The sequence below is a fragment of the Hippocampus guttulatus genome, chromosome 5, assembly GCF_054856545.1.
Source record: "Hippocampus guttulatus isolate MCC_2025c chromosome 5, RoL_Hgut_1.0, whole genome shotgun sequence".
Classification (NCBI taxonomy): Eukaryota; Metazoa; Chordata; class Actinopteri; order Syngnathiformes; family Syngnathidae; genus Hippocampus; species Hippocampus guttulatus.
The window spans coordinates 21083552-21106424 of NC_141265.1; the positions used below are offsets into that span (position 1 = coordinate 21083552).

Consider the following 22873-nt stretch of genomic DNA (forward strand, 5'->3'; position numbering starts at 1 on the left):
GGTTACGCCGCTTCCGTGTTGTGTCGTCAGGTTTTGTTTTGCTAACACCGGTGGATAAACACCACTCGGACTGCCACGTATTTCGGGAAATATAACTTTCTCTTTGCTGCGTATTGCGTTTCAGTTTGTCTCATTTTCACATACCCCCACCCAACTTGTTATATTTTTCTCGGTTATGTGTCCTCATGAATAAGCTAGTTTGCTCATGCTTCTCACGTCAAATTAAGCTATCAAGCTAACAAGGCAGGCCGACGAGTAAACGTGAATTGTTGCTGTCGTCACATTTAAGTCAATTTATCATGCAAAATGGGCTAATTGCAGAAGATGCGGAACGCTCTTTATTTGAGTAAATTTTTGTGTGTCTTGGCGGGAGCTAGCTAGCTTTAGCAGAGCCTCGTGCACGTTCACGCTTGCACAATTTAACGAAACGACAGGAGGTTGGATGTTTGTGGACCAAGTCAAGCTATGATGATGCTCCGGCGTCTCCTGAGGAAGCGCTGGGTGCTGGGAGTCGTCTTCGGGCTGTCGCTTATCTACTTCCTCACCAGCACGTTGAAACAGGTGCAGCATCGACACACAAGCGTAAAAATAAGTTAACCTTCACCGTTTTGAGCAGACAATACAACCGATGTGACAATAGTGTTGAATATAAGGAAGCTTGCGGATGATGAGTGGACTTTATAGATTTGTTTTTTTAAATTATCGTTTAAATGTAAAAAATAATGTGTGAGCGTGCAGGAGGAGCGAACCACTCGGGACCGCGCCCTTCTGGAGGTGAGGGACATGGAGCGTCGCGTCCCCTGGAAGTTGCGCTTTAACCTGGGCAACAGCAGCCGACAGATGGGGCACTGTCGTAACTCCATCCAGGGCAAAACGCTGCTCACCGATGAGCTGGGTGAGCAATGAGCTCTTTGCTCTTGTCATAGCCGTTGTCACGGTTGACGCCAAGGCACACCTGCAGTCGAGGGAGGCGGAACACACTGTGGATCATATCAATGTCAGCTGCAAAAAATAAAATCTTACGGCAATGACAAGGTCGAAGTTGTACATTTGCGAAAAATTCATTAAGAATTTGACCTTTTTTGATTAAAAGGAATCTTGAAAAATGAAGTCAGAAAATAAATTGGAGATTTGTTCATCTTAATTGACTGAAGATGTGTTGAAAATAGAATCTCTTTGAGAAAAGTCTTTTTTTTTCTTGAAACAAGTTGGGAGAATATATTTTTGCAAGAAAACGATATTATTCACAGGCCAGATGAGTCAGCAACAATCAGTTGCACGCTTAGTCGTCATCATGGCAATGCAAATCCCACCCTGCCTTTGAGGTGCTTGATTGATTATGTGGAGGTGCCTTTTTAAATGAGCGTAAAAAATGTCTTGTGTCTCCTTGCTATAGGTTACGTGTGCGAGCGCAAAGACTTGCTGGTGAACGGCTGCTGCAATGTCAACGCGCCTCGCAGCAGGCAACACGTCTGCAAAAGCTGCCTGCCCAACGGTTGCTGCAGCGTTTACGAATACTGCGTGTCTTGTTGCCTCCGGCCAGATAAGGTAGACGCTTTGTCCACACGCAATTGGGTTACCGTAAGAAGAAGAAAAAAAACAAGTCATTTCCAGATAAATTGCCAACTTCCATCAATCGAGAACATCTTGTAATATTACAAGAAAAAAGGTTGTCTTTTTTTCCTGATGAAATTTGTTTTTTGAGAATTTTGTCATGTTTTTCAAGAATGAGAAAAGACATGAGGAAAAAAAAGTCAGTTGGACAGAGGTAATTTTGGATGAATAAAGGAAAAGTCTCTTCAGTAGTTTTATATTTCAGACGTCGACATGGTAAGTCCTAACTTAAGAAATAAGTCATTTAATGTTGGAAATAAATCGATTTTCATCCTCAAGAAACTAAATTTTTTACAGGACTGATTGCGGGAGAAAATGCATCCTTTTCAAAAGTCAAAATATTTTTCCTCACATTTGTTTCCTCTTTGAAAAATAGATTGCCCTCCCCGACCCCCCAAAATCAGATGACGTCCTTTTGGAGGACAAAAGTCAGAGTCTTGAGCGAAGAGGTGTTGTTTGTTTCCTTTCCATGATTTTAGCAAGCTCACCTGGAGCGCTTTCTGAACCGCGCCGCCGAAGGCTTCCAGAACCTCTTCACCGCCGTGGAGGACCTCTTTGAGCTATGCCTGGCCAAGTGTCGCACCTCCTCGCAAGTACGTCCGTCCTAAATCTCCTTTTCTTTGTTGTGTCTTGTCACGTCGGCCTCCTGTCCTTTTCCGGAAATTATATTAGCGACGTACGAGCAAACTATGTCATTGAAGCGTGGGGGGATTTTGGTCTGGCTTCATCATCTCCAACTCAGGCTCTCTAAATATCTCCTGAATACACTGCTACTCCTTTTCGAACGGCCAAAACTGTGTTTGCGATTCATGCAGAGCGTCCAGCACGAGAACACATACCGGAACCCTCAAGCCAAGCACTGCTACGGCGAAAGTCCTCCAGAGCTCCTTCCCATCTGAACGCTGTCTCCGACCACAAGAAAGACTTTTGCTGCCTTTTTACCCTTAAAGCACACAAACAACAAATCCACGGTTTACACTTGAGAAGCGCATCCGGCCGTGATGTGACAGTTGTCAGTTCCAAGGCAGCGGCTGTGACCTCCGCCAAGGATGTGGCAGGCAGGTTACGGATTGATCAAAGTTAGTTTGTAGTTGAAGTGTGGCCTGCTTAGCAAGGAGTATTTGGGGCCACGGTGAAGGACGGACAGCAATTACACCATGCGGGTTGTCATGTTTTTGTGAAACAGCTTAGCGGACATTTAAAAAATAATAATAATGAGTGGGCTTTTTTTAAGGGGTGGGGGGCAATGTTTGTTTTTTTTATGCAAAGTGCATTTTTTGACAAAGTCACAGGAGTTTAAGGGGAAAAAATGGGGTGAGTTTCAGAAAAGCAGATTTTTATTTTTATTTTTTTGAATACTGGTCAGTAACAAATTTGTGCCCCAAGATTTTTTTAACTGATTTACAACAATTTCATTGTGCTGAATTCAAATCTTTTTTTTTTTTTTTGCTCAGTCAGGTCATCTTTTTGAACTATAGTCATGTGGTTTTTTTCTCCACACGTTTTGTTTACATGTACATTTATTTTTGATTGGCTATATTTTTATATTTGTGTATTTTTCTTTTGCTATATTTATTGACAGGTAGGCCTACTTTTAGAAGTGTCTGCTATTCAATTTACTCTCAGTAAATTTGTGAAATCTAATTAAACTGTTTCTCTTAAAACCTCTCACATTACAAAAATCAACAGATGATGTCACGAAATATATACATTGATCTGGTAAGAAAATCAGAATAATTTTTTTTTTAATTTGTAATGAAAACCTAACCTTAAGACAAACAGATGTCATTTTCGGAGTCAGTGATATAAAATTGTCCTAAATCAGATGAAAATCAGACAACCTAAAAAGAAATAACCCAGTGGAATGTAGAAATAAAGTTGAATTTAGAAAAGTTGGTTTCAAAGACCTTTTTTGGACTTGTGGTTGAAAGAAAATAATTACAGGAGTAAATGGTGCATTTTTTAAAATTGTTTTTTTAATCCCAAATTCATGATAATGAAGAAAAAGTCATGATCTGACAATAGTTCACTGATTAAAATGACCTTTTAGGGAGGAACAACTCGTTCATTGTAACATGAACGCTGACCCACAAAAAAAAAACGGTACCTCCATACATCAGCCGCATCATAGGAACGCCGTCTGCGAAGAAGGTGCTGCATTCTTAATTATATTCTTCTACTTTTGTGATCAGTCCCGCCATGCTGGAGGTCTGCGCTCCCCGAGTGCCGTCCTACAAGTCGTGTCACAGTGTCAAGTGTATCAATGCATGTTCATGAAATAAAAGTGACTGAAACCAAGAAAAGACTTTCAAAGCGTTAATTTACCAGAGTGCACGCATTTCTTCCGCAGCAAAAATAGTCTTGCGAGGCTGGATCTCCGGTCAAACAGAACAAATGTGCTCAAATGTCTGTCGAAGGAATAAAAATTCAGCAATCTCCAGTGGTTTGCGTTGAGTTGTAGCCTGTACAAAGCGGAACCATCGAAGTAATCTGTGTGCACAAATCCAAAAATTCATCCCCGACTACACAACGCCAATTGCATTATAAACAGTCAGATAATGGTCCAATTCATCATCAATATTGTACGATATAATTCCGTCAGATATGTCAATTCTTTTATCAACAGGCTACAACGTCCTATGTGAAGTTGTGCAAAATCATTACCTGTAGCATGACATGAATTTGATCACTAAAGTTGAGGCATTTTACAAATGGCCTAATAAATTGCAAAATACAATAGGTAGAGCACATTCCATTAAATTAAATAAATAGCAGCTTCATTGGTTAAAGTGCAAGCAATGCCAAAACTATTTTAAATACTCAATCATTATTCTGTTCTGGGAAAAAAAAACTCCATAACTACGAAGATCAATCGACGCGGTCTGGCACCGTCAGTCGGCTCTACAAAGTTAGGTATCAAGTAATCAGATTGTAGCAGCGGGATTTAGATTAATCCAAATCTTATAAAAACGCACCTGCAGCAGCAAAACAAACGTTTCTTCTCACGCGCCCTCCTTGACATCTTCCGCCTTGCAGTCACCTTATTGGAGCTCAGCGGTCACATGACCGAGGCAGGCACGCACTTAGGGCAATAGCAGACGGAAATTTCATGATGGTTAGTAAAACCAGCTTTAGGGGGCTGGCTTTTACAAAAAAAAAAAAATTAAACACCCTCACGGGAGTTTCCCCGCGTCCTGTTCGGACCGCTGAAAATGGTTTCAAAGCAAGATGGCGGACTTCCTGTCTGCTTTCAGGTGGTCCTTGGTGGGACTTTGTTCATGCCCACCAAATGTCATATTGATATTTTTTTCCTTTTGCATACGGGAAATTAGGATGAATAACAAAATAACAAAGCAAATTTAAGAGGGCCTTGGAAATAATTGGAGAAGTCCCAGGCTGTGTTAACCCTCGCCTCCTCCCATCTGTGCACACGATCAGCCACGATTGGAGTCAAGCGGCAAGCCGTCCGTGCGGTGCCTTCAAGGGACGGACTGACGGCACGGGACCATTAATCATCCTGTGGCCCTAACAAACCAAAATGTCCTAATTCGGGAAACATATCCGTCAGGCTTTTTTGCCAGCTTGATTAATGACCGTCGCGTGGGACCCATGACTTTGGGTGCTGGCGCCCGCTGCTTGGCCTTTTATTACAAATGAGATCCTTGACACTTGAAATTGTACTTTGACTTGAATATTAAAATACCATACAAAAACCACTTGATTACGATCCTGATGTTTCAGATCAAGTGCCTTGGCGGAAGGAAACATCTCAGAGGGGCCCTCGAGGACCGGACCTGGGTTGCCCCGTTTGAAACTTTTTAAACTGTGTATCTTCGACAATTTTGTGGTCGTTTTCTTTCGAGTATGATTTTGTTCACGTGTGGGGCCGACAATATTTACACAAGCAACAACAGCAAGATACTGAATAAAAACGTTATTTATAAACTTTGCACTTTAATTTAGAACAATAAATACAGCAATAACATACAGTAAGTAGAAACTTCCAATTATAAATAATCATAATACTGAACGGTGACTAAAGAACAACGGTGACCTCATCAGAGGAAAGTGCAAAATGCATGGCGGCTTGGTTGGGACCCGACGAAGCTTCTGGGTCTGCATTCTGGGACTGTGGCACATGTCTGTGCGCTCTTTGGGGGGGGGGGGGGGGGGGGGGTTGGCCCGTGGACCAAGGAAGACTTGTTGACAGCAAAATGAGTTCAAATCTTCTATCAAAAGTATCAGGGTGCATTCTCTGATTTCCCATCAAATCTGTCAGCACACAACAGTGAAGCTAGCGGTTAGCTTCTGGGTTTGTTTTGGTTTATCCACCCGCAGCTTGATCAGACCTTTTCACTTATTGCCCACGAACTGGCCAGAGAAGTAAACATTGGATTCTTGCGCCACCTGACACGCTCCCAGTTTTTCCCACAACCTGAGCAGAACTCTTCTCGTCATGCCTCCGGATTTTCTGTGCAAACAATGGTACCTCATAAATTCATCGCCGTGAAAGGACTGGCTACCTTCCGTGTTTTGATTCTGCTTGGTGGTCTGCGCCCGGCGCATATTGTATCTGGCCACCTTCTGGAAATGGACTCTGGTCAAATCTCTACATTGTAAGGGCAGTTTTTCCACAAAACTCAGAAGAACCGTTCGTGGCTAGTTTCAGTTCTGGTGTGAAAACATTTTTGTCCCACGAGCAGAGCAGAACTCTCCTCTCGGGAAGTTTTCAGTAAAGCACAGCGCGATAATCAGCAGCGAAAAACTTTATCGGCTCAGATCCAGTTCCCTTCTGGAGTTGGATTTCGGGGCCTGGCCCCCAAGAGTTCTTGATCCATCTCGTCGATGTGGTTGTCGCATGGCTCCTGAGCCGCCTTCAGGACCTCGTTGACCTCGGCGAGCCAGTCTTTCAGGCCGACGATGACTTTCCAGCCGTAGGACTTCTTGGCCCAACTGTGATTGTGGCTCTGGTGCGGAGGCTCTACCGTTGTCAGCGCCACCTCCGGGTAGACCCGCTGGGCCAAGAGCACCAACATATTCGTTTGGCTGAAAAGGCTCCATTTGACCTGGTTCAGAGGCTCGGCCACGTTGATCGGGTTGCCCCAGTCTCCAATTTGGTACTCTTTCACCTTCTCGATATGCAAGTTGAACACCACGTTATGGGCGTAGATGTCCTGAAGCTGCTCGGAGAAGTTGGAGCCCCTCACGGTGTAGTCAGGGACATTGGGAGGCACGCCGCTCAGCCCGTGAAAGGCCATCTGGGAGGGGAGGAAGGAGGACAGACGGGTGAGCGTGCATTCGTTAAAACAACGCTCATATTATAAGGGACCGTAGCCGTTTCCTGCAATAAGTGTTCGAAAATGCCCAATAAAACAAATAAAGTCTAGTTTTCCGAACCTTCAAACTTAACTTGCGTACGTTGGGGAACATACGTTTCGATTGCTTGATGATTTATGTTTTATTACGGTCTCATTTTCGAAGAGCCTCCGAGAGCCGAGGCGCCGATCGACTCGCTCGGCTTTCAAAAGAGTTTCCGACGGGACTTGAAAAACAGGAAGCTCGATCTTGTGGGATAACTACAACGAGCATCACCATTGTGAAATGACCAGTAACCCGATTACTAAACCGCAGCGTGTTCGGCAGTGCGAGACAGCAAAAACAGCTGTAGCGAGACGGTGACACAATCGTGGATTGTAAACGCTGTCACACAGTACTCGAGAACCGCTGGCATGGCCAAGAAGAACAAAGCGAGGTGACGTCGTTTCCCGTGACGTTTTGCGGCAGGCTCGCAATTTGGGCAAACGTCCTCTCCGAACCCTGACATCAAATGCAACAGGTAGCATCTCTCCTCTGACCGCCTGAAACATTTCCCAGTCTCGAAAACAAAAAAGGTCATCCAACACCTACCGCGCTTAAGTTAGAATTTAATGCAGCAAAAATGAGGACTATTAATAACAGTGTGGTGGTATTGAGTGGTAGAACCTGGTCAAAGCACTTAAACCACCAGCGTATATCACCGGAAGGCAGCATAGTACTCTGTGTCGGGGGGAGCGAGGTGGGACGGGAGAGCCTGAGTGGCGGCTAGTCATTTTAGAGGCAAAGGGGGTGCTGAATTTTTGTTGTTCAAATATTACATGTCAGATGATATGCTTCTTTTCCAGCGGGGTTTTAAAGGACATACACGAAAACAACTTTTTAAAAAAATCTCATAAATTTGCGGGCTGCCGGGATTCATTTTTGCGGGGTGCTCGAGCACCCACAAAAATGATCTAGAAAGGCCAAAGCAAGGACACTTACATATTCGTCGAGCAGGTGGTCCGTTTCAAGGCCGAGCGTGACGGTGATAAGCTTGAGTCTGGAGAAGGTGTCCTGGCAAGAGATGGCGGCGAGGAGCGCCGGGCGACATTGAAGCGCCACCAGCGTCACCAGCAGCGCTGCGCAAGAGAGCAAATTGGTTACTTCAGTCGTCAAGCGCTGGAGGCCATCCCACGCCAAGTGCAAAACCACTCAATCACGTACAAAAGAACAGGAGAGGCTTTTCGTCTTTTCATGTGCCAAATACGGTAGCCCCTTCCGAAAAAAATTCAAAAGCAAATTTAAATTCAAAAGTCTTAACAGCGGGTAACAGCTGAAGTAATTCACTGGGTGGCCAGCGACATCTTTGTGCAAAATTTCAATCAAAACACCCTGAATAGGGTCAATCAAAATTAGAAAATGTGGATAAAAAAATGTATTTACAGAAATATAATTTTAAAATAAAAATACCAGAGTGCAGCAGCAGTCTTTTGAGTGCGGGAGCCATGGCTTCTTCTGTCCTTCACGTTGCTCCTCACTGGTGTCTCGCGTCTTTTTATGAGGAAGCATCCTCATACCTTCATCATCATCATACTGGACTGAACACACCCACGGCTGACACACTCGGAAAAGTTCACCCTTGCAACACGTGTCAAGCGAACGTTTGACTGACACATCAGCGTCGTTCGCCCTCCCTCGCACAGGAGATCCCAAAATTCACTCTCAAATCTAAAAATATACCCAGCCATGCTTCAAATATTGTCTTTTGGGTTGCTGCATTCTTTTCTAATATTTTCGGATATTTGGGGGAGGGGGGGTATATTTTATATGTGGGTATCATTTTTTCCCCCAGTAATTTAAGCCCAAATTTTCTAATGTCGATTTTATTGATTCAATGTTTTATTTTACTCATATTGTCTTCATATAGTTGGGGGGGGGGGGGCTATATTTCCCCTTTATATTTTTTTCACCTTGAAAAGTGAAGTGTATTGTTTTCTGATATTTTATTTTTTGTTTAATCTTTTTTGGTAGTTTTTCCTTTCATTTCTGAGTTTTGTTTTCAAATGACAGTATATCCTTCCCTGAATTAATTTTTGGAATTCTTTATTGGAGACATTTTTTAATGTCCCTGATAAATTTTTTGGGGGGGGGGGGGGGGAAAGCCACCTCAATTTTTAATGTTTTTAAACATTTTATTTTTATGACCATGATGTTGTGTAACAGTCGCGCTAGTACAAAAAATGTACCCCAAAAGTATCCGAGGTGATATTCTCCAAACGTTTTTAGCAAGTTATTGACCAAGTAACAGGTGTTTCTGTTTCTTTTTTTTTTTAACTTCCTTACAAAACGCTGACCCATTCAAAAGACGCTTTGCCTCAGGGCGTTGAGGACGGTATCCGCATTTTCGGGAGGACCGCATCTAAAATGGCGGACAAAACAAAACGTCAGTGGGCAATGGCTGGAGTGAGAAGTCCTTGCGGCGTCCGAGGAGGCTTTGGGGGGCTCCGAGCTCAGCCGGTGGTCGGGTCCGTCCGTTGCTTGTGCAGCATGTCGCTCACACGAGCGATGTCCTCTTCGGGGACCTCAACAGACAAACACAAGCACACACCCAATGATTTCGTTTTGTTTTTGGGTCAAAACAGCAGAAGGGATTTTGGCATTGATTGGAATCCCAACTTTTGTTGGAAACCCGAGCCCCGGCTTGAAACCTTCATTTGAAACCCTAACCCTTGTTTCCAACCAAAACCCTGGTTTCAAACCCTGTTTTAAAAAAGCAAACCCTTTCTTTTAATCCAATCCCAGGCTCGAAATCAGAATTTTTGTTCACAATCTTAACTTTGGCTTCAAACCCTTCTTTGAAACAGTAACCCCGGCTTGAAACCCTAATCCTTAATTTAAAATCTGATTGGCAAAAATCAGCTATTTTTTGGGGCAGAATCAAAAAGCTTTTTTTTGGGGGGGGTGATAGTTTGAATGTAATTTTCTGTGTTTTATTTTGTAATATGTTCTTGTGAGGTTTTTGGGGGGTTTTGCTGATTTTTGCCGATTTTTAAAGCGTAATATTGGCCAATTCATATGCTGGGCTCATGTTAAAAATCAGATTATTCCAGGTCAAATGTTCACTTGAATATCATTTGGTTTGCATTCCATTGTAATGTGTTCCTGTTTAGAAATTAGAATAAACAAGAAATTGTAAATTCAAATTCTAAAATTTATTTTAAAAATTGGCCAATTTTTTGTTGTTGTTGTTACACATTCTTCCTGAATTTTAAAGACGTAATTTTGGCCAACTAATCCGTTGATCTGATGTTCGAAAGATGATTTTGGAGGAGAATGTTTGTTGGAATGTCACTTTTTTTATGTTGTAATGTGTTATTTGGTCATGAAAAAAAAATTGTCTTTTTTGTTGTTGTTGGAGGTTTGTGCCGATTTTAAACGAGTTAATAATATCAGCCGATTACTCCATGGGGCACGTGCTTCTGACCCAAATTTAAAACCCTAACCCGTGGGGACCCGTTAAGAGTTTTGAGTGACGCGAAACTCAGGACAAAACGAAGAACCGCGCCGCTCTGCAAGCAACATTTGCTTGGCGAATGCCGCCTTGGTGAAAACTTGTCTGCCTGGGACGAGAGTGAGTGGAAAAACACACCAACATGCACAAAGGGTCAAGGGTAACACATCACTTCACTCTTTAATTTCAGTGGAATTAAAAAAATACTCTTGACTAATCCGCTGATTTGACCCCTCCCGCTCGTGTCTGAATTGTAACCGGGGATGACGAGATAACGTGACTCACGCACGCTCATCGCTTTCTTCCACTTTGCGACTTTGTTGGAGCGCACGGTGAGGGGCAACCTCGACTTTGTTTCACCTCGGTCGTTGCGACAGACGGAAAACTGCAACGGCTTCCGCGGGGGAGGGGGTTCATCGCTTGTGTTTATGACTATGCGCTAAATGCGCTAAGATTAGCCGACTCGGTGGTAAAAATACGCACAGCGGCCCGCTTACTGTCATCGTACTGCTCAGGTCTTGCGACAGTCGCTTGGCTGGGAAAAAAAAAAAGAAAAAAATTGGGATCTTCCCTCAACGTAACACGCAGCAGAAAAAAAAACTGAAGAAGTAGGTCTTCTTGGCAGACATCAAAGACAATTTGGTCTTCAATGAACCACATGGTTTTGTCGTTTGCAAAAATATTGAAACTAAATTAACATGCGTTTCTGCCAACATCAAAGACAACTGACCAGACCTATTTCTATACATCAATTATCTGAATTGAATGTTAATGAGGTTAACAAACATGTTTTTTGTTTTTTGCAATCATCAAAATCTTCATAAATCCTAAAGTCCGAATGTCAATGCATGTGAACGTCAAAGACATGTTAGGCCTCCTTGAACACAGCAATTTTGTTGACATCAAAAACCATTTAGTCTTCAATGAGCGACGCTTGCTTTTTGAAAATGAGATTATGATCCGAGTTTTTGTGAACGTCAAAGACTTCAGTCTTCGATGACCCAACGTACATGATCAAAGACAAGCCTGTGTGGTGTTTGTCTTCCATGAACCAAACATGCACGGTTTTGTGAACATCAAAGGCGATTCAATGACCAGACCTATTCAGTTTTGTAAAAACAACAAAAACACCTAAGACAGTTTAGTCCCAATGAACTGAACATACGCGTTTGGTGAACATCAAAGACAATTTTGTTCTCAACATTTGTTAACTTCAACGAATGAGTCCAACCAATCTAACATGGCCTGTTTTTCAAACCAACGAAGCCAGCCAACTCCGACTTTTCAACAAGCACAATGCAAGTGTTTTTGTTCGCATCAAAAAATGATTTCAACTCAGATAACTCATCTCTTGTTATCAAAGACAATTTCATCCACAATGAGCCATATGCACATTTTTTCAGAAACATCAAAGACATCCATGGCTGGATCAAAGACAATGGAATCAACAAACCGCATGTACAACAAACGCGTTTCCCCCTAACTTACCTTTTTTTTTCACGATTCATCCTACTACACACCTAACTGATGTGTTTTTTGTAAACATCAAAGACAGCTGATGGTTTTTTTTTTTTGTTTGTTTGTTTTTTGCTCGGCGCCTGCTGCTGAGTCAATGCCGCGGAAGGATGACCGCTCCCAGATGACAAAGCGGAAGGAAGCCTTAAATAAGAGTGATCTGTGTTTTTGAGTCACATGACACAGGATTGGTCAGCGGTCGGCCGGCGGGCGGGGTATCGGCATCCACTCACCAGAGCGTGGTCGAAACTGAAGGTGCTGATGTAGTAGGCGGAGATGTCGCAGTCGGCCAGCGGCTGTGAGATCTGCGCCACGATGCCGCACTCGTCTGAAAGAAGCCGCGGCGCCACGTCTCGCTCGGGGGGCCATCTTGAAAACACCGATCGGAAAAGAGAGCGGTCGCTCACCAAATCCGAGCGGTTGGCCGCCAATGCGCACCATCCTCCACAGTTCCCCGGACGAGCTGGTGAAGAGGAGGTCGGCGGGGAAGCTGCGACATCAAAAACAACTTTGAGTCGAGTGGGCAAACCTACGCAAACGTCAAAGACCCTTTGGGAACATCTAAGACCATTTAGATGTTCAAACACATCACTTTGGATTTCTCTGGGTTTCTTTAAAGACAATTTTGAATCTTCCCTGACTAACATACATATTTATGTGAGCATCAAAGACACTTTAGAGTTTTCTGGAAAGCTAACGTGCATTTTAGGGAAACGCTCTATCAAAAAGCATGTCAGCATTAAACATCAAAGACAAACTGTAAATATCCAGAAACCATATGGCCCTTTAACTCATTCACTCCCAAAGACGTTTTTAAACGTCTTTTCAGACTTGGTCCAGAATTGGCTGGTACTGAATGAGTTAAATGCACATGCTTTTTTTTTTCCCCCCTTTAACTCATTCACTCCCAAAGACGTTTTTAAACGTCTTTTCAGACTTGGTCCAGAATTGGCTGGTACTGAATGAGTTAAATGCACATGCTTTTTTTTTTTTTTTCCTGAAACATCAAAAATTTCGAGTCGTCATTGAACCCGTTATATATCTTTGTTGGCACCAAAAACACAACAATTTTTCGTGAAAATCCGAATTCAACTTCAATTTTACATTTCATCACGGGCCTGAGACAGGACAGTATATATCTAAAAAAAAAAAAAAGTTCACGGCAGCAGACGGCAGTGGGAGGGTTTTTCAGCTTTGGCAGCTTTCAGGTAACAACAGCGACGGTCGCGCTCACCGTCTTTGAGCGTCCGTGTCCATGACCAGTGAGACGTAACCGTCAATGAGGGAGAAGGAGAAGAACTTGATCTGGTCCAAGTCTGTGCTGGGAGACGTTGCCTCATCTTGTTTGGGGCTAGGCAAACACAAAAGTCCCTTTGTATCGCTCTGCCAGCAAATACATTGGACTAGTTTCACTCCATCCATCCATCCATCCATCTTCTACCGCTTATCCGGGGCCGGGTCGCGGGGGCAACAGCTTTAGCAGGGAAGCCCAGACTTCCCTCTCCCTAGCTACTTCTTCCAGCTCTCCCCGGGGGATCCCGAGGCGTTCCCAGGCCAGCTGGGTGACATAGTCACTCCAGCGTGTCCTGGGTCTTCCTCCCGGTGGGACATGCCCGGAACACCTCACCAGGGAGGCGTTCAGGAGGCATCCGAATCAGATGCCCAAGCCACCTCATCTGGCTCCTCTCGATGTGGAGGAGAAGCGGCTCGAGACTGAGCCCCTCCCGGATGACCGAGCTTCTCACCTTATCTCTAAGGGAGAGCCCGGACACCCTGCGGAGAAAACTCATTTCGGCCGCTTGTATCCGGGATCTCGTTCTTTCGGTCACGACCCATAGCTCGTGACCATAGATGAGGGTTGGAACGTAGATCGACCGGTAAATTGAGAGCTTCGCCCTTTGGCTCAGCTCCTTCTTCACCACGACAGACCGATACAACGTCCGCATCACAGCAGACGCTGCACCGATCCGCCTGTCGATCTCTCGCTCCCTCCTGCCCTCACTCGTGAACAAGACCCCAAGATACTTAAACTCCTCCACTTGGGGCAAGATCTCTCCCCCGACCCGGAGGGGGCACTCCACCCTTTTCCGACTGAGGACCATGGTTTCAGATTTGGAGGTGCTGATTTTCATCCCAACCGCTTCACACTCGGCTGCGAAACGCTCCAGTGAGAGTTGGAGAGCCCCGTTTGAAGGAGCCAACAGCACCACATCATCTGCAAAAAGCAGGGATGCAATACTGAGGCCACCAAAACGGACGCCCTCAACGCTTCGGCTGCGCCTAGAAATTCTGTCCATAAAGATTACGAACAGAATCGGCGACAAAGGGCAGCCTTGGCGGAGTCCTACCCTCACTGGAAACGATTCCGACTTACTGCCGGCAATGCGAACCAAACTCTGACATCGGTGGTATAGTGACCGAATAGCCCGTATCAGGGGGTTCGGTACCCCATACCCACAAAGCACCCCCCACAGAACTCCCCGAGGGACACGGTCAAACGCCTTCTCCAAGTCCACAAAACACATGTAGACTGGTTGGGCGAATTCCCACATACCCTCGAGGACCCTGCTAAGGGTGTAGAGCTGGTCCACTGTTCCACGGCCGGGACGAAAATCACACTGCTCCTCCTCAATCTGAGGCTCGACTTCCTGACGGACCCTCCTCTCCAGCACCCCTGAATAGACCTTACCAGGGAGGCTGAGGAGTGTGATCCCTCTGTAGTTGGAACACACCCTCCGGTCCCCCTTTTTAAAAAGAGGGACTACCACCCCGGTCTGCCAATCCAGAGGCACTCTCCCCGTTGACCACGCGATGTTGCAGAGGCGTGTCAACCAGGACAGCCCCACAACATCCAGAGCCTTGAGGAACTCCGGGCGGATCTCATCCACCCCTGGGGCCCTGCCACCGAGGAGCTTTTTAACCACATCGGTGACTTCAACCACAGAGATAGGAGAGCCCACCTCAGGGTCCTCAGACTCTGCTTCCTCCAAGGAAGACGTGTTGGTGGAGTTGAGGAGGTCTTCGAAGTACTCTGCCCACCGGTTCACAACGTCCCGAGTCGAAGTCAGCAGTGCCCCATCCCCACTGTACACAGTGTTAGTGGTGCACTGCTTCCCCCTCCCGAGACGTCGGATGGTGGACCAGAATTTCCTCGAAGCCGTCCGGAAGTCGGCTTCCATGGCCTCACCGAACTCTTCCCACGCTCGGGTTTTTGCCTCGGCGACCACCGAAGCTGCGTTCCGCTTGGCCAGTCGATACCCGTCAGCTGCCTCTGGGGTCCCACAGGCCATAAAGGCTCGATAGGACTCCTTCTTCAGCTTGACGGCATCCCTTACTGCTGGTGTCCACCAGCGAGTACGAGGGTTGCCGCCACGACAGGCACCAACCACCTTACGGCCACAACTCAGATTGGCCGCCTCAACAATAGAGGCACGGAACATGGTCCACTCGGACTCAATGTCCCCCGTCTCCCCCGGAACATGGGAAAAGCTCTGTCGGAGGTGGGAGTTGAAACTCCTTCTGACAGGGGATTCCGCCAGACGCTCCCAACAAACCCTCACAATACGTTTGGGTCTGCCAGGACGGACCGGCATCTTCCCCCACCATCGGAGCCTACTCACCACCAGGTGGTGATCAGTTGACAGCTCCGCCCCTCTCTCCACCTGAGTGTCCAAAACATGCGGCCGCAAATCCGATGATACAACCACAAGGTCGATCATCGAACTACGGCCCAGGGTGTCCTGGTGCCAAGTGCACATATGGACACCCTTATGTTTGAACAAGGTGTTCGTTATGGACAGTCCGTGACGAGCACAGAAGTCCAATAACAAAACACCACTCGAGTTCTGATCGGGGGGGCCGTTCTCCCAATCACGCCCCTCCAGGTCTCACTGTCATTGCCCACGTGAGCATTGAAGTCCCCCAGCAGAACAAGGGAGTCCCCAGCAGGAGTACTCTCCAGCACACCCTCCAAGGACTCCAAAAAGGGTGGGTATGCTGAGCTGCCGTTTGGTGCATATGCACAAACAACAGTCAGGACCCGTCCCCCCACCCGAAGGCGGAGGGAAGCAACCCTCTCGTCTACCGGTGTGAACCCCAATGTACAGGCACTGAGCCGGGGGGCAATGAGTATGCCCACACCTGCTCTGCGCCTCTCACCATGAGCAACTCCAGAGTGGAAGAGAGTCCAACCCCTCTCGAGAGAACTAGTACCAGAACCCAGGCTGTGTGTGGAGGCAAGTCCGACTATATCCAGTCGGAACTTCTCTACCTCACACACCAGCTCGGGCTCCTTCCCTGACAGAGAGGTGACATTCCATGTCCCAAGAGCTAGCTTCTGCAGCCGAGGATCGGACCGCCAGGGTCCCCGCCTTTGGCTGCCGCCCAGCTCGCATTGCACCCGACCCCTTTGACCCCTCCCACGGGTGGTGAGACCATGAGAAGGGGGACCCACGTTGCCTCTTCGGGCTGAGCCCGGCCGGGCCCCATGGGTGTAGGCCCGGCCACCAGGCGCTCGCCAACGAGCCCCACCTCCAGGCCTGGCTCCAGAGGGGGGCCCCGGTGACCCGCGTCCGGGCAAGGGAAACTGAGTGCCATCGATTTTATCTATCATAAGGGGCTTTGTGAGCCGTGCTTTGTCTGGTCCCTCACCTAGGACCTGTTTGCCATGGGTGACCCTGCCAGGGGCATAAAGCCCCAGACAACTTAGCTCCTAGGATCATTGGGACACACAAACCCCTCCACCACGGTAAGGTGACGGCTCACGGAGAGGGTTTCACTCTGCGACATGAAATTTGGTGGCCATGTCCATCATGAGTAGACCCACAAAAAAAGGTCTCCTGAACTAAACCTTGGAACGACATATCAGGACTGCCATTTTGGTCCCAAGTGATTTCGGTTATGGACAAAATCCTTTTTGAATGAGTAGACCCACAAAAAAAGTTTCATGAAGCCAGGCCCAGAAGGACTCAGGAAGTCTGTCGTTTTGCTTTGGTCTTTTTTGGCTCAATTTAGCCATTTTGGGTACACGATTTCAAAAACAAACTTTTCCAAAAGATTTTCCTTTAATTCATCTCCTTGGCGGGTTTCCCTTAGCAACATCAAATTTGTAACCAACACGAGTAGGCGCACAAAAATAAAATAAAATAAAAATTATTGCCTTACAAAACACCGGGAAGTCTTCCATTTTGGTTTGAAGCGACCACCTCAACCAAAGACTGAATTTTTCAAATGTATACCCATCCCTTGAAATTTATTTCCTTAACTTAAGTCCCCTTGCCGTGAAACACAAATCTGATCCACGACCCAAACATTGTTTTGATTCGCACCCATAGCTACCAGCCACATTATTAGGAGCACATGCATTACCTCTGCCGCCACACGGAAGGCCTTGAGCTACAGCGCCACCGTGTGTTCTGACAACGGCATTGCAGTCCATCTATATCTGACCTTCCGGAGTAGAAGAGCACGTCGATGAGCGTGGTGGCAATGGACGGCAGCGTATCCGGGTCCAGGGACATGACGCAGAAGCGGTTCTGAGGGATGAGCACTGGTTGAAGGGTGGCCGGCACGCCTGCGAACGAAGCAAGACGTGGAGGTCGCTCACGTGGTCACTTTGCTTTCATTTCCGATCAGCATTTTTTGCCCAAATAACACAATGTCATCATCGAGCCCTTGAACTGCATCATGCTCTATTTACAATGGGCTGAAAAAAAAAGGAAAAAAAGAAAAAATGAAACAAATAAAACACCAAAAGTGGATTTTATTATTGTTCTTCGGCTCAGGGTAAAAAAAATTAAAAATGAAACAAAATGTTAAAATTAGAGGGGGTAAATTGGCTTTGTTTTTTGCAGGTCATGGTTTAAATATTAAATTGGTTGGGGTTTGTGTGCGACTCGCAAGCTTGGTGCTACCGAGCATTGCTGAAGCTGCATTGAGCTGCCATAAAATGACACTTTTTTTTGTTGTTGTTGTTGTTTATTGAACATAAAACATATACAGTAATAATTTGACAGAAAATAAGGTAGATAAAATAGTAAAAAGAAAGAAATCAGTCTTCATTCAACACAGTTATTATGTTCAAGGGAGTAGGAAGAAGTAAAAAACGTATCTAGTCCTACCCCGTTATGTGTTAATATCTAATAAATCATTTTTATATCAATCAGAAAAGAAAAAAAGTTACAAGAAAGAAGTCTCCATTAAGGCTCATACTTTACCCTTAACCGTGATATTTTTACAACTTTTGGTTTGTATCGGGATTATATACATCCACACCCTGGCACTCTTGTGTCAATTTTCTCTTGTATTCATAATGGATATTTCAATACCTTTCTCTATTTATCAATTTAGTTCTGATTTATCATTATATTTAATGTTTAGAATTTATCATTTTAACTCTGATTGATGTAGGTTGTTTGTACTGTTTTTTTGAATTTGTTTTTGAACTCAGCAAGCGATTTACTCATTTTCAGGTCCGTTTCGAAATTATTCCACAGATTAACACCTTTGATAGATACACTTCTTTGCTTGATGTTTGTTCTTGTTTTGAGTTTTTTGAATAAGTTGGTACCTCTTAAATCATAGCTGCTTTCTCGAATTTCGAAAAACTTATTTTTCCCCCCAAAATCAACCGAACAAAGTGGAGACTTGGAATGAATCGTTAACCTTCTTTGCCGTTATTGTGAAGGCCGTTGGCGATGTCATGGCCACGGACGAGGAGCGACTCTCCTCCGACTTCACGGAAGATGTTGAACTCCTCCAGAGTGCCCACCACCACCGGCAGGTCCTTCTCTCTCACCTGTGCAAAAAAATAAAATAAAATAAAAACACCAGACCGCAAATTGATTTTACTTCCGAGCGCAACAATGTTTGTTTTTTTTTCTCATTGGGAAAGTACACCAAGCTGCTTACCAAACGTTTGCCATGTTAGCTTTTGCAGGGAAATTTCACAATGAACCTAATTTGACTTTCTGCCAAGTTGAATGTGCACATTTAACTCTTCAATGTTTCGATACTTTCTTTAACACCGAAAAAATGTGGAATTCATTGTGGAAAAAAAGTGTTTTCTCACCATGACTTTGCTTTTTTTTTTTTTTTTTTTTTTAATGAAGTCAAGAATTTTCTGGAAAGAGAATTCTATTTTGGGATACAAAATGCCTAAAATAGTAACCTGACCCCCACTACAAAAGTGGGGGTCAGGCAATTGAAAAATTAAAAAAAAAAATTGAAAGTACTCTTCTCAAGATTTGTTTAGTTTCTTTAGTTTTCCTTCTAAAATATGCAACTTTTATTGAAAACAAATGTGTTTTTAATGCAAACTTTTCTGTAATATATAAACTACCCCAGCAAAAAAAAGAAAAAAAATATCGTTCTTAAAACTTTTTCATTGAAAAAAAATCTGACTCAAAAATGTATTTTTCTCTAAAAGAATTATGCTTTTTTTCCCCCTCTAAAACATCAAGATTTATTTCATACAAAGAATTGTTTTTTGTATACATCAACGGGCAATTAATTAGTTTTATTTTTTAAACAAAACCCCCCCCCCCCCCAAAAATACCAATTTAAAAAGAATGATGATTTCTAATTTCATCTTAAAAAATGTGAATGTTTGGGTAGTTTTTTTTTTTTTTGGGTGGGTAGGTTTTTTTTCCTTAATTGCATCTGTCTTTTATTTGCTTTCTCCCCTTGCTGCGGTCCCAACCCCATTTGGAGGCGCAAGCGCGGGCTGACCAGGATGAAGTCGGTCTGATAGGTGGACAGCATGAAGACGGAGACGTGCTGGCGGGCCAGCGGCGCGATGACCGACTCGGCGATCTTGGTGACGCCCACCGCCTGCAAGCCGAGCGAGGCGGTGGCGTCAGAGAGCACGTTGAGCGGCAGCCACACCGAGCCCTCCACCTGCAGCTGCGACGAGGCCTCCAGCTCTGCCCGCACAATCAAAAAAAGTCATCATTGATCTCATCGACTCCTAACCAGGCATATTACAAAGTACAGACATTTTCTTCTTCGTACCTTTGAAGCCTTCCTCATCCAACACGACGGTGTAGTTCTCGGGGGTCTCGGTCATACTGAAGAACTTGCATCTGAAAGCAGGGGGGGGGGGTTGTATTACAAAATGGCAATAAAAAATTGTGTCTATGGATACACACACATCCACACTTTAGCATTCCCTCAGTGAGATGTCCATGTCACCGTTTTTCAATGACATATTGTTCTCCATTTAAATTAAGATCATCTCAGAGCAGAACGTCAAAATGAACGAGCATAAATGAGAAGTTAGAGCGTCTGGAAATTTTCATGGTGTTTGGTTTTTTTTTTTGTACGTTATTTCCATTACCTGTCACTTCCGCACTGGCAATCACTGCCCACCGTCCGCAGTGATTGCAAGTGTTTCAAAATGTTCGACCAAAATGGGCTTTTAAGAACAAAAGATAAGACAAAAAATATTATTCAGACACTGTAACAGTGCGCCGATCCTTTGTGTTTTTTTTACAATCCAACAAACTTCACTGATCGTCTTACAATCAATAACATAATACTAAAGTACGATAACAGACATCACTTTCTGTTGGTGGAAAATGCAGGATTAAAGAGGATATCACTTTCAATATTCAGCAAAAAACGAGGCCAAATTCTATTTTCACTCGTCGCCCTTCCAAGTCAGTGTCAAACTAGTGTGTCACCATCTAGTGGGCAACAGGTGAATTACAGCCAAACTAACCAGAAGGTAGAACAATATAGTTGTTAAAAAAACGGTGATAGGGGAGAGAAGCATTTTCCACACATTTTTAAAGAAATATGTGAATAGATGAGTCCATGGCCACCAAATCCCAAGTATGCGAGGCTAAACTGTACCATTGAATCCAATTCAAAATGCTTGCTCATAAATGCATGACAGAGCGGGAAAAAAGTGAATAACGACATTGGCCTTCAGGCCTATCTGGGCCAGACAGCACGGCAGAAGGGATATCCACGAATTGTTGCAGGGTTTGACGCTGGAAACAGCCAAAAGAAAACATTTGTTGTGGCCTTTGTTTTTTTGGGGGGGGGGGGGGGGGTTCTACCCACCGAGATGAAAGGACGCCCTAGCCTCCTGTTCTTGCACAGCCCGAACGACTGCTGACTCGGCGAAGCCAAGTCATTGTCGTCGCCGTCGCCGTGCGACCGGACACACGACAGAGCGGCTGCGCTAGCTACGACACTGCATTGTGTTACTTCATGTTGACCCTTCACCTTCCTTTTGTGTCCAAGTGTGATGATAGCCATAGATCAGGAAATGGGACGGACTGCACTTGCACAATATGAGCAGTACAGGTCATACAGATCTGAATAAGATAGCCACATCATCTACCAAGTACAGTTGTTGGATGTTTTAGAATTACGGGAATAACTATGCTCATTTCCATTAGCCTGTCTGTGAAGTTTCAAATCTTATGTTAGCGTTCAGCCAGTTTGATTTGGTTGACCCTTTTGGTCTCACCAGGATAAACAAACCTGGAAAGTTTGGTGATTTTTCTTTTTTTAAACAACACAAAAGCTCTGAAATTGTGATTTGTCTTAACAAGGGAATTTCAGGAGGACCTTGGAGGACTCTCTTTTTTTTATGACACGTTACTCAACTTTTACTTTGTCAATATAACAACAAACAGCAGTTTGGTGACATCATCAGAAAAAAGATTACACATGAACATAATTACATTCAAGTATATAAATATATGGAGACATTATTGTCAGACTTGGGAGTACCGGATGTCAAAAATCTTTTGCCCTCATCTCCAAATTAGCGACTCGATGTAACAATCAATATGGGGTAAAAAAAGACAGCTTAAAACACAGGACGGTTTAAAAATGGCTCCGTGGATATAAAATCTCCACAATGGAATAAAAAGCCCAACAATATTTAAATTTGTGTAACTTGCGATCAAAACAAGTGACAAGCGTGAGCTCGTTACCGAATGGAGGCGCGTTCATTCCACCATCACGAGGCAGCGTGTCTGATTGGACCAACTGTTTGCCCAACGCCCACGTCAGCCAATGGCAATCAGGAGGCAGGGTCTCAACTACGATCAGGTGTGCAACGTGCTCAAACTACTGCATTCGCGTCTACTCAGTAGTTGGAACTTTCCAAATGCAGGCGGGGACAACACACAAGCCCGTCAGCCTCAGCAAGAACGTAAAGTGGACCCCCACCTCCGCAAAGTTTAACTTAGTGGGGAAAATAAAAAATACCTCGAAAATTCAACAAAACCTGGTCATCGTTGTGACTACACAGCGATGTGCAATTGACGAGCCGGTTCAGAGCGCAAATCGCCCAGGTATGGGGAACGCAGCCCGGGCGGTCCTTGCCTTATAAAAATAGAGGTTACCACATGTAAAACGCATTTAGATCACGGTGTTATCCGTTGTCAATCGAAATCGCTCCTTTTGGCAACATGTCACGGAGCAAAATGCATACTGACGCAATTTCCCCCAAACGAGGCAATGTTCCGAGTGGAGGATGTCAATGAGCCCCCGCTTACCGTGTCCGGTGGCGGAGGAATATCAGCTTGATCAGCGGATGCGTGAAATGCGCCAGGCCGCTTTTGGTGATGCTGGTGACCCGCAGCCGGTGGTCCAGAATGTGCAGCTCCATGTTCACTTGAAAGCGCTTGTTAGCACTTGACACCCACCACAACGACTAACTGTGCACACCCACACGCACACTCGTACTCCTCAGGACGAAAAACATCCGACAAGCCCAGCCCCGCGCAACAACTGTGTATTCAAATGAGTCAAAAAGCAGACACGCCCCCTTTTCTTAAAGCTACAGTGTAGCATTTGCGCGCTTGTTCAGCGTCACGAAATTTGCTGGCCCCTGACAGCCAAAGTTCAAGTTGTTTAGTGAAACATTCGGTCAAAATCTGACCCTCTAGAGGAAATCGGTAAAGATATGATGGCAAC

General features: G+C 44.9%; 3 protein-coding genes across 5 annotated transcripts; 1 reads left to right on the top strand and 2 right to left on the bottom strand.

The window, feature by feature from the left end:
- Positions 1 to 411: 411 nt before the first annotated feature.
- On the top strand, positions 412 to 3722 carry spring1 (SREBF pathway regulator in golgi 1). The gene is made up of 5 exons (XM_086110826.1): positions 412 to 561; positions 739 to 895; positions 1397 to 1548; positions 2094 to 2207; positions 2430 to 3722. Exons 1-5 carry the CDS (start codon positions 466 to 468, stop codon positions 2511 to 2513), a joined length of 603 nt encoding a protein of 200 aa, XP_085966952.1. The 5' UTR covers positions 412 to 465; the 3' UTR covers positions 2514 to 3722.
- Positions 3723 to 5533: 1811 nt separating this feature from the next.
- LOC147205494 (uncharacterized) lies at positions 5534 to 9270 on the bottom strand. Its single transcript, XM_086111007.1, has 3 exons — positions 8380 to 9270; positions 7912 to 8048; positions 5534 to 6872 (listed from the first exon to the last, which is right to left on the bottom strand). The coding sequence occupies exons 1-3, from the start codon at positions 8414 to 8416 to the stop codon at positions 6390 to 6392; spliced, it is 657 nt and encodes a 218-aa protein (XP_085967133.1). The 5' UTR covers positions 8417 to 9270; the 3' UTR covers positions 5534 to 6389.
- Positions 9173 to 22750, bottom strand: castor1 (cytosolic arginine sensor for mTORC1 subunit 1). Of its 3 annotated transcripts, XM_086111003.1 has the most exons (10): positions 22453 to 22750; positions 19946 to 20016; positions 19664 to 19857; positions 18599 to 18731; positions 17384 to 17507; positions 13170 to 13286; positions 12343 to 12425; positions 12169 to 12263; positions 10918 to 10955; positions 9344 to 9491 (listed from the first exon to the last, which is right to left on the bottom strand). In XM_086111003.1, exons 1-9 carry the CDS (start codon positions 22563 to 22565, stop codon positions 10932 to 10934), a joined length of 954 nt encoding a protein of 317 aa, XP_085967129.1. In that variant the 5' UTR covers positions 22566 to 22750; the 3' UTR covers positions 9344 to 9491; positions 10918 to 10931. The 3 variants fall into 3 exon arrangements, with proteins under 3 accessions (XP_085967128.1, XP_085967130.1, XP_085967129.1); XM_086111002.1 differs by lacking the exon at positions 10918 to 10955 and having other exon boundaries at positions 9173 to 9491; XM_086111004.1 differs by lacking the exons at positions 10918 to 10955; positions 13170 to 13286 and having other exon boundaries at positions 9173 to 9491.
- Between the last annotated feature and the right edge of the window lie 123 nt (positions 22751 to 22873).

Excerpts from the sequence above, each read along its gene's own strand:
- spring1 (XM_086110826.1), top strand. The coding sequence starts at position 466 with ATGATGATGCTCCGGCGTCTCCTGAGGAAGCGCTGGGTGCTGGGAGTC. Across the intron at positions 562-738 it reads TCACCAGCACGTTGAAACAG|GAGGAGCGAACCACTCGGGA; the intron begins GTGCAGCATCGA and ends GTGAGCGTGCAG. Across the intron at positions 896-1,396 it reads GCTGCTCACCGATGAGCTGG|GTTACGTGTGCGAGCGCAAA; the intron begins GTGAGCAATGAG and ends TCCTTGCTATAG.
- LOC147205494 (XM_086111007.1), bottom strand. The coding sequence starts at position 8,416 with ATGGCTCCCGCACTCAAAAGACTGCTGCTGCACTCTG. Across the intron at positions 8,049-8,379 it reads AAGACTGCTGCTGCACTCTG|CGCTGCTGGTGACGCTGGTG; the intron begins GTATTTTTATTT and ends TCTCTTGCGCAG. Across the intron at positions 6,873-7,911 it reads ACCACCTGCTCGACGAATAT|ATGGCCTTTCACGGGCTGAG; the intron begins GTAAGTGTCCTT and ends CTCCCCTCCCAG.
- castor1 (XM_086111002.1), bottom strand. The coding sequence starts at position 22,565 with ATGGAGCTGCACATTCTGGACCACCGGCTGCGGGTCACCAGCATCACC. Across the intron at positions 12,264-12,342 it reads CGGCCAACCGCTCGGATTTG|ACGAGTGCGGCATCGTGGCG; the intron begins GTGAGCGACCGC and ends GGCTTCTTTCAG. Across the intron at positions 9,492-12,168 it reads TCAGTTTCGACCACGCTCTG|GTCCCCGAAGAGGACATCGC; the intron begins GTGAGTGGATGC and ends TTGTCTGTTGAG.